Consider the following 13739-nt stretch of genomic DNA (forward strand, 5'->3'; position numbering starts at 1 on the left):
CGTGACTGGATGGTGACTGGATGGTTGGTGGACAAGCACTCACACACACGTTGAATTAGCTGATTGAATTAAGTTGCCGTCATTAATCTGACTTTTGATGCAGTGTTGTCTTTTATCTATATAAAGTATATGGGGGCGGCAGGGTAGCCTAGTGGTAAGAGTGTAGAGGCGGCAGGGTAGCCTAGTGGTTAGAGTGTAGAGGCGGCAGGGTAGCCTAGTGGTAAGAGTGTAGGGGCGGCAGGGTAGCCTAGTGGTTAGAGTGTAGAGGCGGCAGGGTAGCCTAGTGGTTAGAGTGTAGGGGCGGTAGGGTAGCCTAGTGGTTAGAGTGTAGGGGCGGCAGGGTAGCCTAGTGGTTAGAGTGTAGAGGCGGCAGGGTAGCCTAGTGGTTAGAGTGTAGAGGCGGCAGGGTAGCCTAGTGGTTAGAGTGTAGAGGCGGCAGGGTAGCCTAGTGGTTAGAGTGTAGAGGCGGCATGGTAGCCTAGTGGTTAGAGTGTAGAGGCGGCAGGGTAGCCTAGTGGTTAGAGCGTTGGACTGGTAACCGGAAGGTTGCAAGTTCAAAACCCCCGAGCTGACAAGGTACAAATCACTGTTCCTAGGCCGTCATTGAAAATAAGAATTTGTTCTTAACTGACTTGCCTGGTTAAATAAATAAAATATATATACCGTATAGGCCTACTGCAGGAATTACAAAATCAAATCAAATTGTATTTGTCACATACACATATTTAGCAGATGTTGTAGTGAAATGCTTGTGTTCCTAGCATCAACAGTGCAGCAGTATCTAACAATTCACAACAATACACACATCTAAAAGTAAAAGAATGGAATTAATATAAATATTAGAACGAGCAATGTCACAGTGGCATTGACTAAAATACAGTAGAATAGAATACAGTATGCACATTAGAAATTAGTAAAGCAGTATGTAAACATGATTCAAGTGACCAGTGATTCAATGGGGTGTAGGGTTGAGTAACTGGGTGGTAGCCAGCTAGTGGTGGCTGTTTAACAGTCTGATGGCCTTGCGATAGAAGCTGTTTTTCAGTCTCCCTGTCTGTCCCAGCTTTGATGCACCTGTACTGACCTCGCTTTCTGGATGCCATCGGGGTGAACAGGCCGTGGTTCGGGTGGTTGATGTCCTTGGTGATCTTTTTGGCCTTCCTGTGACATCGGGTGCTGTAGGTGTCCTGGAGGGCTGGCAGTGTGCCCCCAGTGATGCGTTCGGCAGACCACACCACCCTCTGGAGAGCCTTATGGTTGTGGGCAGTGCAGTTGCCGTACCAGGCGGTGAAACAGCCTGACAGGATACTCTCGATTGTGCATCTGTAAAAGTTTGTGAGGGTCTTACAGGTCAAGCCAAATTTCTTCAGCCCTCTGAGTTTGGAGAGGGGCTGTTGCGCCTTCTTCACCACACTGTCTGTGTGGTTGGAACATTTCAGATTGTCTGTGATGTGAACGTCGAGGAACTTGAAGCTTTTCACCTTCTTCACTGCAGTCCCGTTGATGTGGAAAGGGACGTGCTCTCGCTGCTGTTTCCAGAAGTCCACAATGAGCTCCTTCATTTTGTTGACAATAAGGGAGAGGTTATTTTCCTGGCACCACTCTGCCAGGGCCCTCACCTCCTCCCAGTAGGCTGTCTTGTCATTGTTGGTAATCAGGCATACTACTGTCGTGCCATCTGTAAACTTGATGATTGAGTTGGAGGCGTGCATGGCCACGCAGTCATGGGTGAACAGGGAGCACAGGAGGGGGCTGAGCACACACCCTTGTGGGGCCCCTGTGTTGAGGATCAGCAAAGTGGAGGTGTTGTTTCCTACCTTCACCAGCTGGGGCTGCCCATCAGGAAGTCCAGGATGCAGTTGCATGGGGCGGGGTTCAGACCCAGGGCCCCGGGCTTAAAGATGAGCTTGGAGGATACTATGGCGTTGAAGGCTGAGCTATAGTCAATGAACAGCATTCTTACATAGGTATTCCTCTTGTTCATATTGGATAGGGCAGTGTGCAGTGCAATGGTGATTGCATCATCTGTGGATCTATTGGAGCGGTATGCAAATTGAATTGGGTCTAGGGTGTCAGGTAAGGTGGAGGTGATATGATCCTTGGTAGAGGTGGAAACATTTGAGTTTCAATCCTGCAGAAATAAAATGATTGTGCAGTATTGCTCCTGTAGGTTAGTCCTACGAGAAAAATTATTAGAATGCAGGTATTATGTGTATGATTCCTGTAGGAACAGTAAGACTCGTGCAGAATTGGTCCTGCAAAACCATTCCTGCAGAAATCATCTAAACTATATTCTGAGGGACTTCCTGCAAGAATTGTGTGTAGGAATCCTGCAGGAATTGTACGAATCGGGCAGGATTGGTCCTGCAAAACCATTCCTGCAGGAATCCTGATGGTTGTCTGACAGGAAAATTATCACAAAAATCCTGTGGGATTTCCTGAAGGACTCCTGCAGAAGAATCATGCAGGAATCCTGTGGGACATTTTTGTAAGGGTTGTTTTTTCAAATTTAGAAACAGAAAATGAAAAATGTGTCGTTTTTCCATTCTCCGTTTTGACTCGGATATCAAAATAACACATCATACAGTACATGGAAGTGTTTCTAAAATAATGGTGTGGAAAAACGATTGTAACCATTCCCGAGTTCGACCACTAGGTTGTATGGGTATTATAAATCATACTCCTAGAAGCGTCTACCTAAATGACTAAAATATAAAATACATGTAAATTGAAAAAAATAAAATAAGTAGACTTGCAGGGGTAGCCTAGTCGGGGAGTTTAGTGAACCCCTGGGCCATAACCAACAGAGGGCATTGTGGGAGAACGTGTCAGCTCTGAGGGGATGACGACGACGACGACGTGTAATCTTAATAACGGGGAGAGAAGACGGATTGGGCGACTCTCAAACGACACACAAAAAAAAGATTCATTATGAACCGTCCGACAGCAAAGTGTATCATGCTAAACATCGAACGGAAAGCGATTGAATGTGTTTGATTCGGTCTTCAATGGCTCGTAAGACATCGTCAAAAAAGACACTGTATCTAAGTTGGCGTTGCTAAGGACAGTTGGCTAACTAGCTAGCGTTGTGGTTAGCATTATCTTTGTGCTCCAACGGAGGGACATTATCTTTGCATTATCTTTGTGCTCCAACGGAGGGACAGTTGGCTAACTAGCTAGCGTTGTGGTTAGCATTATCTTTGTGCTCCAACGGAGGGACAGTTGGCTAACTAGCTAGCGTTGTGGTTAGCATTATCTTTGTGCTCCAACGGAGGGACAGTTGGCTAACTAGCTAGCATTGTGGTTAGCATTATCTTTCAACTAACTTAGTTACGTTGTTTCTTTATACCTGACTCACTCCGTTTGACAACTAACTTCAAAGAAAATAATTGTGAATGTATGAAGTTTTTTGTTGTTGTTGTATTTAGCTACTACTAGAGCTATCAGCTAACAAACCAACAAGATTATCATATTCATAAAGTGTTGCTTTGAGGTTTGAAGCATTTGATCCAGACCCTGTTGGAAAGGCAGCAGCAGATCAGCTGTGATGGCTACAGATATGATCGAGAGTGAGGTAGTGTTGAAGGCTGCGGGTGATAACGATACGAGTCTGAACAATAGCCCAGACATAGACACACCCGGGATGTATGAGAGCCTGGGAGGAGATATCAGAGACACTCCGAGTCCTTCGCCTTCAGGAGGAGAAGATGAGGAAGATTTAGAAGACCTGCAAAACAGCAGCACAGAGCTTTCATTGGAAAATGGCGAAGAGGCCGCAGGAGCAGGGCTTCAGAGGCCAACCCAAACAGGAGGTCCGCCGCAGGAAACGGTGACTCCAGACAATGGAGAAAAACAGGAGGAAGGGGTGGAGGTGATGCTATGCTCCACTCCCGTCAGAATGCCCCAGACATACTCGACCTCTGGACATAATGGAAGGTATGCGCTGCGCTCACTTCTTTCTCACCACTGTGCTATCTTGTACACTTTAGTTAGAACAGTTTTATGTCAATACCTATACAGGAAGACTGCAGTCTGCCTAGAGCTGCTTATTATCAATGTTATTGTGCTGACGTCCTTTATTGTCAGCGTGATGGCATCAATATTAGGCATGTTACTGATATTGCAGCCAGCTATCCCAGGAAATTGCAACAACACAAACCTGCCAAATACCAACACACATCAATTCAAAATCCTATTTTCCCCAAAACCTAACTCCTAAACCCAACCCCAAACTCTAACCCTAATTGTAACCCTAAACCCAACCCCACAGGGATGATTTTCCTCGTTTAACTATCCTTGTGGGGACTTTGGGGATTTCATTTCCCCGTGAGGATAGAAGGACAAGACACACACACACACAATGAGCAACACTACTACATACTGTGTAGTAATGGTGGTCCTTCTGTAGATCAGTTGGTAGAGCATGGCGCTTGTAACGCCAGGGTAGTGGGTTCGATCCCCGGGACCACCCATACGTAGAATGTATGCACACATGACTGTAAGTCGCTTTGGATAAAAGCGTCTGCTAAATGGCATATATTATTATATTATATATTACATACTACCACGGTGGACAGCATCAGTTTACTCTGTCTACCACTGATTTCTCTTGCTGTGTATAACATTAGGCCTGCTGAATAAACAGGTCTCTGACTTCATTAAGTTTAGTTCATCATTTGGCAGACTGAACTGTCATTTACTCAGCATTTATACAGTTAGTTTTAGAGAATCACATTAGACTGTCATGGTTGAGTGTACAGTGTTTAATAGTCACATGTACAGGGTTGTAGGTGTTATTACAGTGTTTAATAGTCACATGTACAGGGTTGCAGGTGTGATTATTACAGTGTTTAATAGTCACATGTACAGGGTTGTAGGTGTGATTAGTGTTTAATAGTGACATGTACAGGGTTACAGGTGTTATTACAGTGTTTAATAGTGACATGTACAGGGTTGCAGGTGTTATTAGTGTTTAATAGTCACATGTACAGGGGGGCAGGAGTTATTACAGTGTTTAATAGTCACATGTACAGGGTTACAGGTGTTATTACAGTGTTTAATAGTCACATGTACAGGGTTACAGGTGTTTAATAGTGACATGTACAGGGTTACAGGTGTTATTACAGTGTTTAATAGTCACATGTACAGGGTTGCAGGTGTGATTGCAGGGTACATTGTTTAATAGTGACATGTACAGGGTTACAGGTGTTATTACAGGGTACAGTGTTTGATAGTGACATGTACAGGGGGGCAGGTATGATTGCAGGGTACAGTGTTTAATAGTCACATGTACAGGGTTGCAGGTGTAATTGCAGGGTACAGTGTTTAATAGTGACATGTACAGGGGGGCAGGTATGATTGCAGGGTACAGTGAAAATCTTATGCTCCGAGCTCCAACTTGCAGGACTAAGTTACATTTTTTAAAAAATTTATTTTTTTCACCTTTATTTAACCAGGTAGGCAAGTTGAGAACAAGTTCTCATACAATTGCGACCTGGCCAAGATAAAGAAAAGCATTTCGACAGATACAACGACACAGAGTTACACATGGAGTAAAACAAACATACAGTCAATAATACAGTCTAAACAAGTCTATGTACAATGTGAGCAAATTAGGTGAGAAGGGAGATAAAGGCAAAAAAGGTCATGGTGGCAAAGTAAATACAATATAGCAAGTAAAACACTGGAATGGTAGTTTTGCAATGGAAGAATGTGCAAAGTAGAAATACAAATAATGGGGTGCAAAGGAGCAAAATAAATAAATTAAATACAGTTGGGAAAGAGGTAGTTGTTTCGGCTAAATTATAGGTGGGCTATGTACAGGTGCAGTAATCTGTGAGCTGCTCTGACAGCTGGTGCTTAAAGCTAGTGAGGGAGATAAGTGTTTCCAGTTTGAGATTTTTGTAGTTCGTTCCAGTCATTGGCAGCAGAGAACTGGAAGGAGAGGCGGCCAAAGAAAGAATTGGTTTTGGGGGTGACTAGAGAGATATACCTGCTGGAGCGTGTGCTACAGGTGGGAGATGCTATGGTGACCAGCGAGCTGAGATAAGGGGGGACTTTACCTAGTAGGGTCTTGTAGATGACATGGAGCCAGTGGGTTTGGCGACGAGTATGAAGCGAGGGCCAGCCATCGAGAGCGTACAGGTCGCAATGGTGGGTAGTATATGGGGCTTTGGTGACAAAACGGATTGCAATGTGATAGACTGCATCCAATTTGTTGAGTAGGGTATTGGAGGCTATTTTGTAAATGACATCGCCAAAGTCGAGGATTGGTAGGATGGTCAGTTTTACAAGGTTATGTTTGGCAGCATGAGTGAAGGATGCTTTGTTGCGAAATAGGAAGCCAATTCTAGATTTAACATTGGATTGGAGATGTTTGATATGGGTCTGGAAGGAGAGTTTACAGTCTAACCAGACACCTAAGTATTTGTAGTTGTCCACGTATTCTAAGTCAGAGCTGTCCAGAGTAGTGATGTTGGACAGGCGGGTAGGTGCAGGTAGCGATCGGTTGAAGAGCATGCATTTAGTTTTACTTGTATTTAAGAGCAATTGGAGGCCACGGAAGGAGAGTTGTATGGCATTGAAGCTTGCCTGGGGGGTTGTTAACACAGTGTCCAAAGAAGGGCCGGAAGTATACAGAATGGTGTCGTCTGCGTAGAGGTGGATCAGGGACTCACCAGCAGCAAGAGCGACCTCATTGATGTATACAGAGAAGAGAGTCGGTCCAAGAATTGAACCCTGTGGCACCCCCATAGAGACTGCCAGAGGTCCGGACAGCAGACCCTCCGATTTGACACACTGAACTCTATCAGAGAAGTAGTTGGTGAACCAGGCGAGGCAATAATTTGAGAAACCAAGGCTGTCGAGTCTGCCGATAAGGATGTGGTGGTTGACAGAGTCGAAAGCCTTGGCCAGATCAATGAATACGGCTTCACAGTAATGTTTCTTATCGATGGCGGTTAAGATATCGTTTAGGACCTTGAGCGTGGCTGAGGTGCACCCATGCCCAGCTCTGAAACCAGATTGCATAGCAGAGAAGGTATGGTGAGATTCGAAATGGTCGGTAATCTGTTTGTTGACTTGGCTTTGTAAGTCGCTCTGGATAAGAGCGTCTGCTAAATGACTTAAATGTAAATGTAAGACCTTAGAAAGGCATGGTAGGATAGATATAGGTCTGTAGCAGTTTGGGTCAAGAGTGTCCCCCCCTTTGAAGAGGGGGATGACCGCAGCTGCTTTCCAATCTTTGGGAATCTCAGACGACACGAAAGAGAGGTTGAACAGGCTAGTAATAGGGGTGGCAACAATTTCGGCAGATAATTTTAGAAAGAAAGGGTCCAGATTGTCTAGCCCGGCTGATTTGTATGGGTCCAGATTTTTCAGCTCTTTCAGAACATCAGCTGAATGGATTTGGGAGAAGGAGAAATGGGCTTGTGCGAGTTGCTGTTGGGGGTGCAGTGCTGTTGACCGGGGTAGGAGTAGCCAGGTGGAAAGCATGGCCAGCCGTAGAAAAATGTTTATTGAAATTCTCAATTATGGTGGATTTATCAGTGGTGACAGTGTTTCCTATCTTCAGTGCAGTGGGAAGCTGGGAGGAGGTGTTCTTATTCTCCATGGACTTTACAGTGTCCCAGAACTTTTTTGAGTTAGTGATGCAGGAAGCAAATTTCTGCTTGAAAAAGCTAGCCTTGGCTAGACATGAAATAATGAAAATGGCAATAAAAAACTCAACAGTAGAACAGAAAGAGCACGGTCGCAGTGATGAATAAATACATTGGGGTGGAGGCAGAGTAAAGACTGAGGTGGAATGACCATAGGGGGAGAGGCGTGACCGTTTTGGGGTAATGACCGTAGGGGGAGGGGCGTGACCTATGGGGTGGAATGTCCATGACCTTAGGGGAGAGGCGTGACCGTTTTGGGGTAACGACTGTAGGGGGAGAGGCGTGACCGTTTTGGGGTAATGACCGTAGGGGGAGTGGTGTGACCGTTTTGGGGTAATGACCGTAGGGGAGAGGCGTGACCGTTTTGGGGTAATGACCGTAGGGGGAGAGGCGTGACCGTTTTGGGGTAATGACCGTAGGGGGAGAGGCGTGACCGTAGGGGGAGAGGTTTTGGGGTAATGACCGTAGGGGAGAGGCGTGACCGTTTTGGGGTAATGACCGTAGGGGAGAGGCGTGACCGTTTGGGGTAATGACCGTAGGGGAGAGGCGTGACCGTTTGGGGTAATGACCGTAGGGGGAGAGGCGTGACCTATGAGGGGGAATGACCGTAGGGGGAGGGGCGTGACCTATGAGGTGGAATGACCGTAGGGGAGGCGTGACCGTTGTGGGGGATGACCATGGGGGGAGGTGTGACCGTTGTGGGGGATGACCATGGGGGGAGGTGTGACCGTTGTGGGGGATGACCATAGGGGGAGAGGCGCGACCGTTTTAGGGTAATGACCGTAGGGGGAGGTGTGGCCATTTTGGGGTAATGACCGTAGGGGGAGAGGCGTGACCTATGAGGTGGAATGACCATGACCGTAGGGGAAGAGGCGTGACCGTTTTGGGGTAATGACCGTAGGGGAGAGGCGTGACCTATGAGGTGGAATGACCGTAGGGGAGTGGTGTGACCGTTGTGGGGGATGACCATAGGGGGAGTGGTGTGACCATTTTTGGGTAATGACCATAGGGGGAGAGGCGTGACCGTTGTGGGGGATGACCATAGGGGGAGGCGTGACCGTTGTGGGGGATGACCATAGGGGGAGAGGCGTGACCGTTGTGGGGGATGACCATAGGGGGAGAGGCGTGACCGTTTTGGGGTAATGACCGTAGGTGGAAAGGCGTGACCGTTTTGGGGTAATGACCGTAGGTGGAGAGGTGTGACCGTTTTGGGGTAATGACTGTAGGTGGAGAGGCGTGACCGTTTTGGGGTAATGACCATAGGTGGAGAGGCGTGACCTATGAGGTGGAATGACCATGACCGTAGGGGGAGAGGCGTGACCGTTTTGGGGTAATGACCGTAGGGGGGAGGTGTGACCGTTTTTGGGTAATGACCATAGGGGCAGCGCCGTGACCGCTGAGAAGGATTGACTGTAGGGGGAGTGGTGTGACCGTTGAGAAGGATTGACTGTAGGGGGAGTGGTGTGACCGTTGAGAAGGATTGACTGTAGGGGGAGTGGTGTGACCTATGAGGTGGAATGACCATGACCGTAGGGGGATCAGCAGTGTTTGTTCTTATTTACTGGACATTACATATTGATGAGGACTTTTGAAGTGCTTAGCATAGCAATCCAGAGCCACTTCCTGTTCCAGGTGCTGGACACGCCCCTGATAACCTCGCAGGAAGGGGTCCAGTGTACGCAGTAGGTGTCCTACCCATCGGGTCCCGCCATTTCTGGTGGGCACCAGTGGTGTGTGCCCAAGAGCCTGGCAGCTGTTTACCAGGTTTGCCCTGTTCAGTGGACTGGTGTGGTAGAAGGTGTAGAGCCCACTGAGGAGGTCATCTACTTTCTGAAAAATCACGTTGAACCGGATGGCATCAGAACAGGTCAGTTCAAGGCGGTGTGCCATACAGTGGATGCCGATGATTTCGGCCCTGTCCCCCTACACCCGGCTGACCACACCACCACACACTCCCTCCATGATGTGTCTAATGGCCCCACACCACCACACACTCCCTCCATGATGTCTCTGAATGGCCCCACTCATCACACACTCCCTCCATGATGTCTCTGATGGCCCCACACCACCACACACTCCCTCCATGATGTCTCTGATGGCCCCACACCACCACACACTCCCTCCATGATGTGTCTGATGACCCCACACCACCACACACTCCCTCCATGATGTCTCTGATGGCCCCACACCACCACACACTCCCTCCATGATGTCTCTGATGGCCCCACACCACCACACACTCCCTCCATGATGTCTCTGATGGCCCCACACCAGCACACACTCCCTCCATGATGTCTCTGATGGCCCCACACCACCACACACTCCCTCCATGATGTCTCTGATGGCCCCACACCACCACACACTCCCTCCATGATGTCTCTGATGGCCCCACACCACCACACACTCCCTCCATGATGTCTCTGATGGCCCCACACCACCACACACTCCCTCCATGATGTCTCTGATGGCCCCACACCACCACACACTCCCTCCATGATGTCTCTGAATGGTGTTGGTTATGTGTGCTGCGTCTGCCTTCTCCACCGACTTGATGCCAACAGACTTCGACTCGATCTTGCCCCTGTGACAGAATCTGACATAAACTAACTCCTCCTCTTTCACAGAACTCCTCTTTCACAGAACTATCTGTGGACCCATCTGACATGATGGAGAGAAATGTGGTGTTTTTCAGATTCTGTCTGAATGTCGTTTCTCTACCGCTGCACCATATTGCATAAACTCCTTGGTCTTCTTCTCATTTCTGTATACTTTTTTCTTCTTCATCCAAACTGCAATAATGAAACATTAGATTCATTCAATAATAATTAAATATACAATCATGTTATCCAATATAGCTGGCAGTTGATTGTGCTAAATTAGCCTTAAGGATCCACACTATAAGGCTGGTAAAAGTCAATTGTGTCACGGTGCTTTAAAATGTAAACAGCATCTGGAGACAAATATTAAAATAGAATGTTCCAGAGCCATAGGAAGGCATGGAGATCCATGCCAGCATCAGTAGGCCTATCATTTACTGGTATTTATTAGGGCTGGATGATGGTAAAATGTCTATTGTTTAATATTACGCTCTATTGTTGACGGCAATATTTTGTGTCAATTGGACAACGCTTTGTGTTCTTCCACATGCCTTGTGGAAGGAAATTTGCAACACAAACAAACATGGAGGATAATGAACGTGACACAGCACGGAGACACAGCGCTCATACCTAAAAAGAGGGGCTACTTCGGTCACATGGATGTGGTTTGGGTATGAAAAGTCTGTCACGGACTAGAAAACCATCCTCTGCCAAATATGCTGCAGGCTGGTCCCGACAACAGACTCAAACACCACTAACCTCTTTCACCACCTACGCAACAATCACCTACGAGAGTCTGCGGATGACGAGTCTGCGGATGACGAGAGTCTGCGGATGACGAGAGTCTGCGGATGACGAGAGTCTGCGGATGACGAGAGTCTGCGGATGACGAGAGTCTGCGGATGACGAGAGTCTGCGGATGATGAGGATGACGTTGCAGGAGGCTTTTACCCGTGGCACACCGTATGGCAAAGAACCACGAAGATGGAAGGAGATAACCGCTGCCGTTACAACTTACATCTGCAAAGACACGGCCCCAACTTACACGGTGGAGAAACGGGGGTTTCGTGAGTTGGTGCCAACTCTCGACCCAAGGTACCAAATGCACCTTGAGACGTGACACGTATTAATGCCAAAATAACATGCCAAACAGGCAAACCCCCAAATATCTATATATTTTTTTACCTATAGTTCAAGTGTTTTCTATTTACCTTTTTTTGATTTTATACATTAATATTTTATATTTTGTTAATTGCTTAATTGAAAATTTGCACAAAGGTTGTAAATAAAAGGAGAAATAACCAAATATGAGTGAAAACCTTTTAGTTGTTGAGTATAATTCAAAATGTAATAAGAAACAGGCCTTGACATGTGGTCAATGTATATGAACTATTTATTCATTGGATTTACAGAGAATGTGCTGTATGATATGTTGTTGTCGGGATATGAAATTACCTATATCGGGATATTTATTGTTATCGGGATATGAAATGACCTTTTTCACATTGCCCAGCCCTAGTATTTATACACCATTTTGAGGTGAACCAAAGCTTATCAAGAGCTGAGAAATAACCTCCAATACTGGACCACGTCTGCTAAATAGACTTGTAAAAACTAACTACAACAGTACTAGTCTAGCTACAGCAGTACTAGTCTAGCTACAGCAGTACTAGTCTAGCTACAGCAGTACTAGTCTAGCTACAGCAGTACTAGTCTAGCTACAGCAGTACTAGTCTAGCTACAGCAGTACTAGTCTAGCTACAGCAGTACTAGTCTAGCTACAGCAGTACTAGTCTAGCTACAGCAGTACTAGTCTAGCTACAGCAGTACTAGTCTAGCTACAAGACTAACAACATTTTCCCTTACTCACACATCCACTCCAAGTCAGAAAGTGGTCTCGCCTTCTTGCCAATGGCATGCACAGTCCTAAACCGTGTCTTTGTGCTGGTCTGCTCTGACATTTCCATTAGCGCCATCACAGAGGGTGTCAAGGGGAGAGGCTCCGATTGAGCCCAGTGTCACAGATGTGTGATGTGTCCTCCTCTTCTGTCAGTGGGTTTTTGTTTCAAAGGTTTGCTTACTCCAGGTAAATGTCGCCACATAACAGCTATTTAATGAACGGTAGCGAGCAGCAGAACCGTGGCAAGTGAGCGATGTCGAGTAGCTGATGTCCCGTATGGTAAGTGCCGCGAAGCTAGGAGCACTAGTGACAGTCTCTGGCTGGCAAACAGGAGTCGTTTCCTCCGAGCCATCATGCCGGATATTTTATTACATGACTATTTTGGTACAAACATTAACCTGCCAGTGTTGGTTGGTCCTGGTCAGTCCCTGGATGGGAGACCACATGCTGCTGGAAGTGGTGTTGGAGGGCCAGCAGGAGGCACTCTTTCCTCTGGTCATTAACCCGCCAGTGTGGCGGATAGCCTTCTGAAATTTACTCACCAAATGGAAAATCTACCCTCATTTGGCGCTTGGCGGGTGTTAATTTCAGACCCTGGATGTGGAAGAATGACCATAGGGGGAGCAGCATGACTGTTGAGGGGGGAATGACTGTTGAGGGGGAATGACTGTTGAGGGGGAATGACTGTTGAGGGGGAATGACTGTTGAGGGGGGAATGACTGTTGAGGGGGAATGACTGTTGAGGGGGAATGACTGTTGAGGGGGAATGACTGTTGAGGGGGAATGACTGTTGAGGGGGAATGACTGTTGAGGGGGAATGACTGTTGAGGGGGGAATGACTGTTGAGGCGGGAATGACCATTGTGGGGGAATGACCGTAGGGGGAGCATTGTGACCATTGTGGGGGAATGTCCCTAAGGGGAGCAGCAGGTAAAGTAAGTGACTGTTGAGGGGGTGTGGGGGGAAATGTCCATAGGGGGAGTGACAGGGGGGGCAGGTATCAGACTAGTGATGGCTATTAAGCTGCCTGATGGTTTGAGGGTAGAAGCTATTGGCCAGTCTTGACAGTTTTTGCCATGATGTCCCTGTACTGAACGTGTCTGAGTGATGGAAACGGGGAGAACAGGACATGGCTGGGGTCCCTGATGATCTTCTTGGCCTTCCTGTGACATCTGGTGTTGTAGGGCAGGTAGTGTGCACCCAATTTCTTAAGCATCCTAAGATGGAAGAGTCGCTGACCTGCTTCTCTAAGATGTATATGCTGAGGAATTTGGAAGTTATTGACGCTCTCCTTGGCGGCCGCGTTGATGGGGTGAGTCCAGCCTGGTTGCTCCTAAACTCCACAATCAGCTCCTTAGTTTTGCTAACGTTGAGCGAGAGGTTGTTTACCTGGCGAAACACAGAGTGCCTAGCTCCTCCCTGTAGGCTGTCTCGTTGTTGTTGGTAATCAGGTCTGCTACTGTTGTCGACAGCAAACTGTACTACTATATTCCCTGTATAGTCGTGAGTATACAGGGAATACATTAGGGGACTGAGGACGCACAATAGTTGGGCCCCTGTTTTGAGAATCAATGTCGAGGAGGTA

The 13739-nt window shown here is 47.2% G+C and overlaps 1 protein-coding gene across 1 annotated transcript in view; it reads left to right on the plus strand.

The window, feature by feature from the left end:
* Positions 1–3133: 3133 nt before the first annotated feature.
* Positions 3134–13739, plus strand: part of bnip2 (BCL2 interacting protein 2) — a 98555-nt gene continuing 87949 nt past the window's right edge. The window contains exon 1 of the mRNA XM_046352110.1: positions 3134–3936. Coding sequence (XP_046208066.1) covers positions 3548–3936 — 389 coding nt within the window. The 5' untranslated portion in view covers positions 3134–3547. The remainder of the gene's footprint in view (positions 3937–13739) is intronic.

Source organism: Oncorhynchus gorbuscha, linkage group LG06, assembly GCF_021184085.1.
Source record: "Oncorhynchus gorbuscha isolate QuinsamMale2020 ecotype Even-year linkage group LG06, OgorEven_v1.0, whole genome shotgun sequence".
Taxonomy (NCBI): Eukaryota; Metazoa; Chordata; class Actinopteri; order Salmoniformes; family Salmonidae; genus Oncorhynchus; species Oncorhynchus gorbuscha.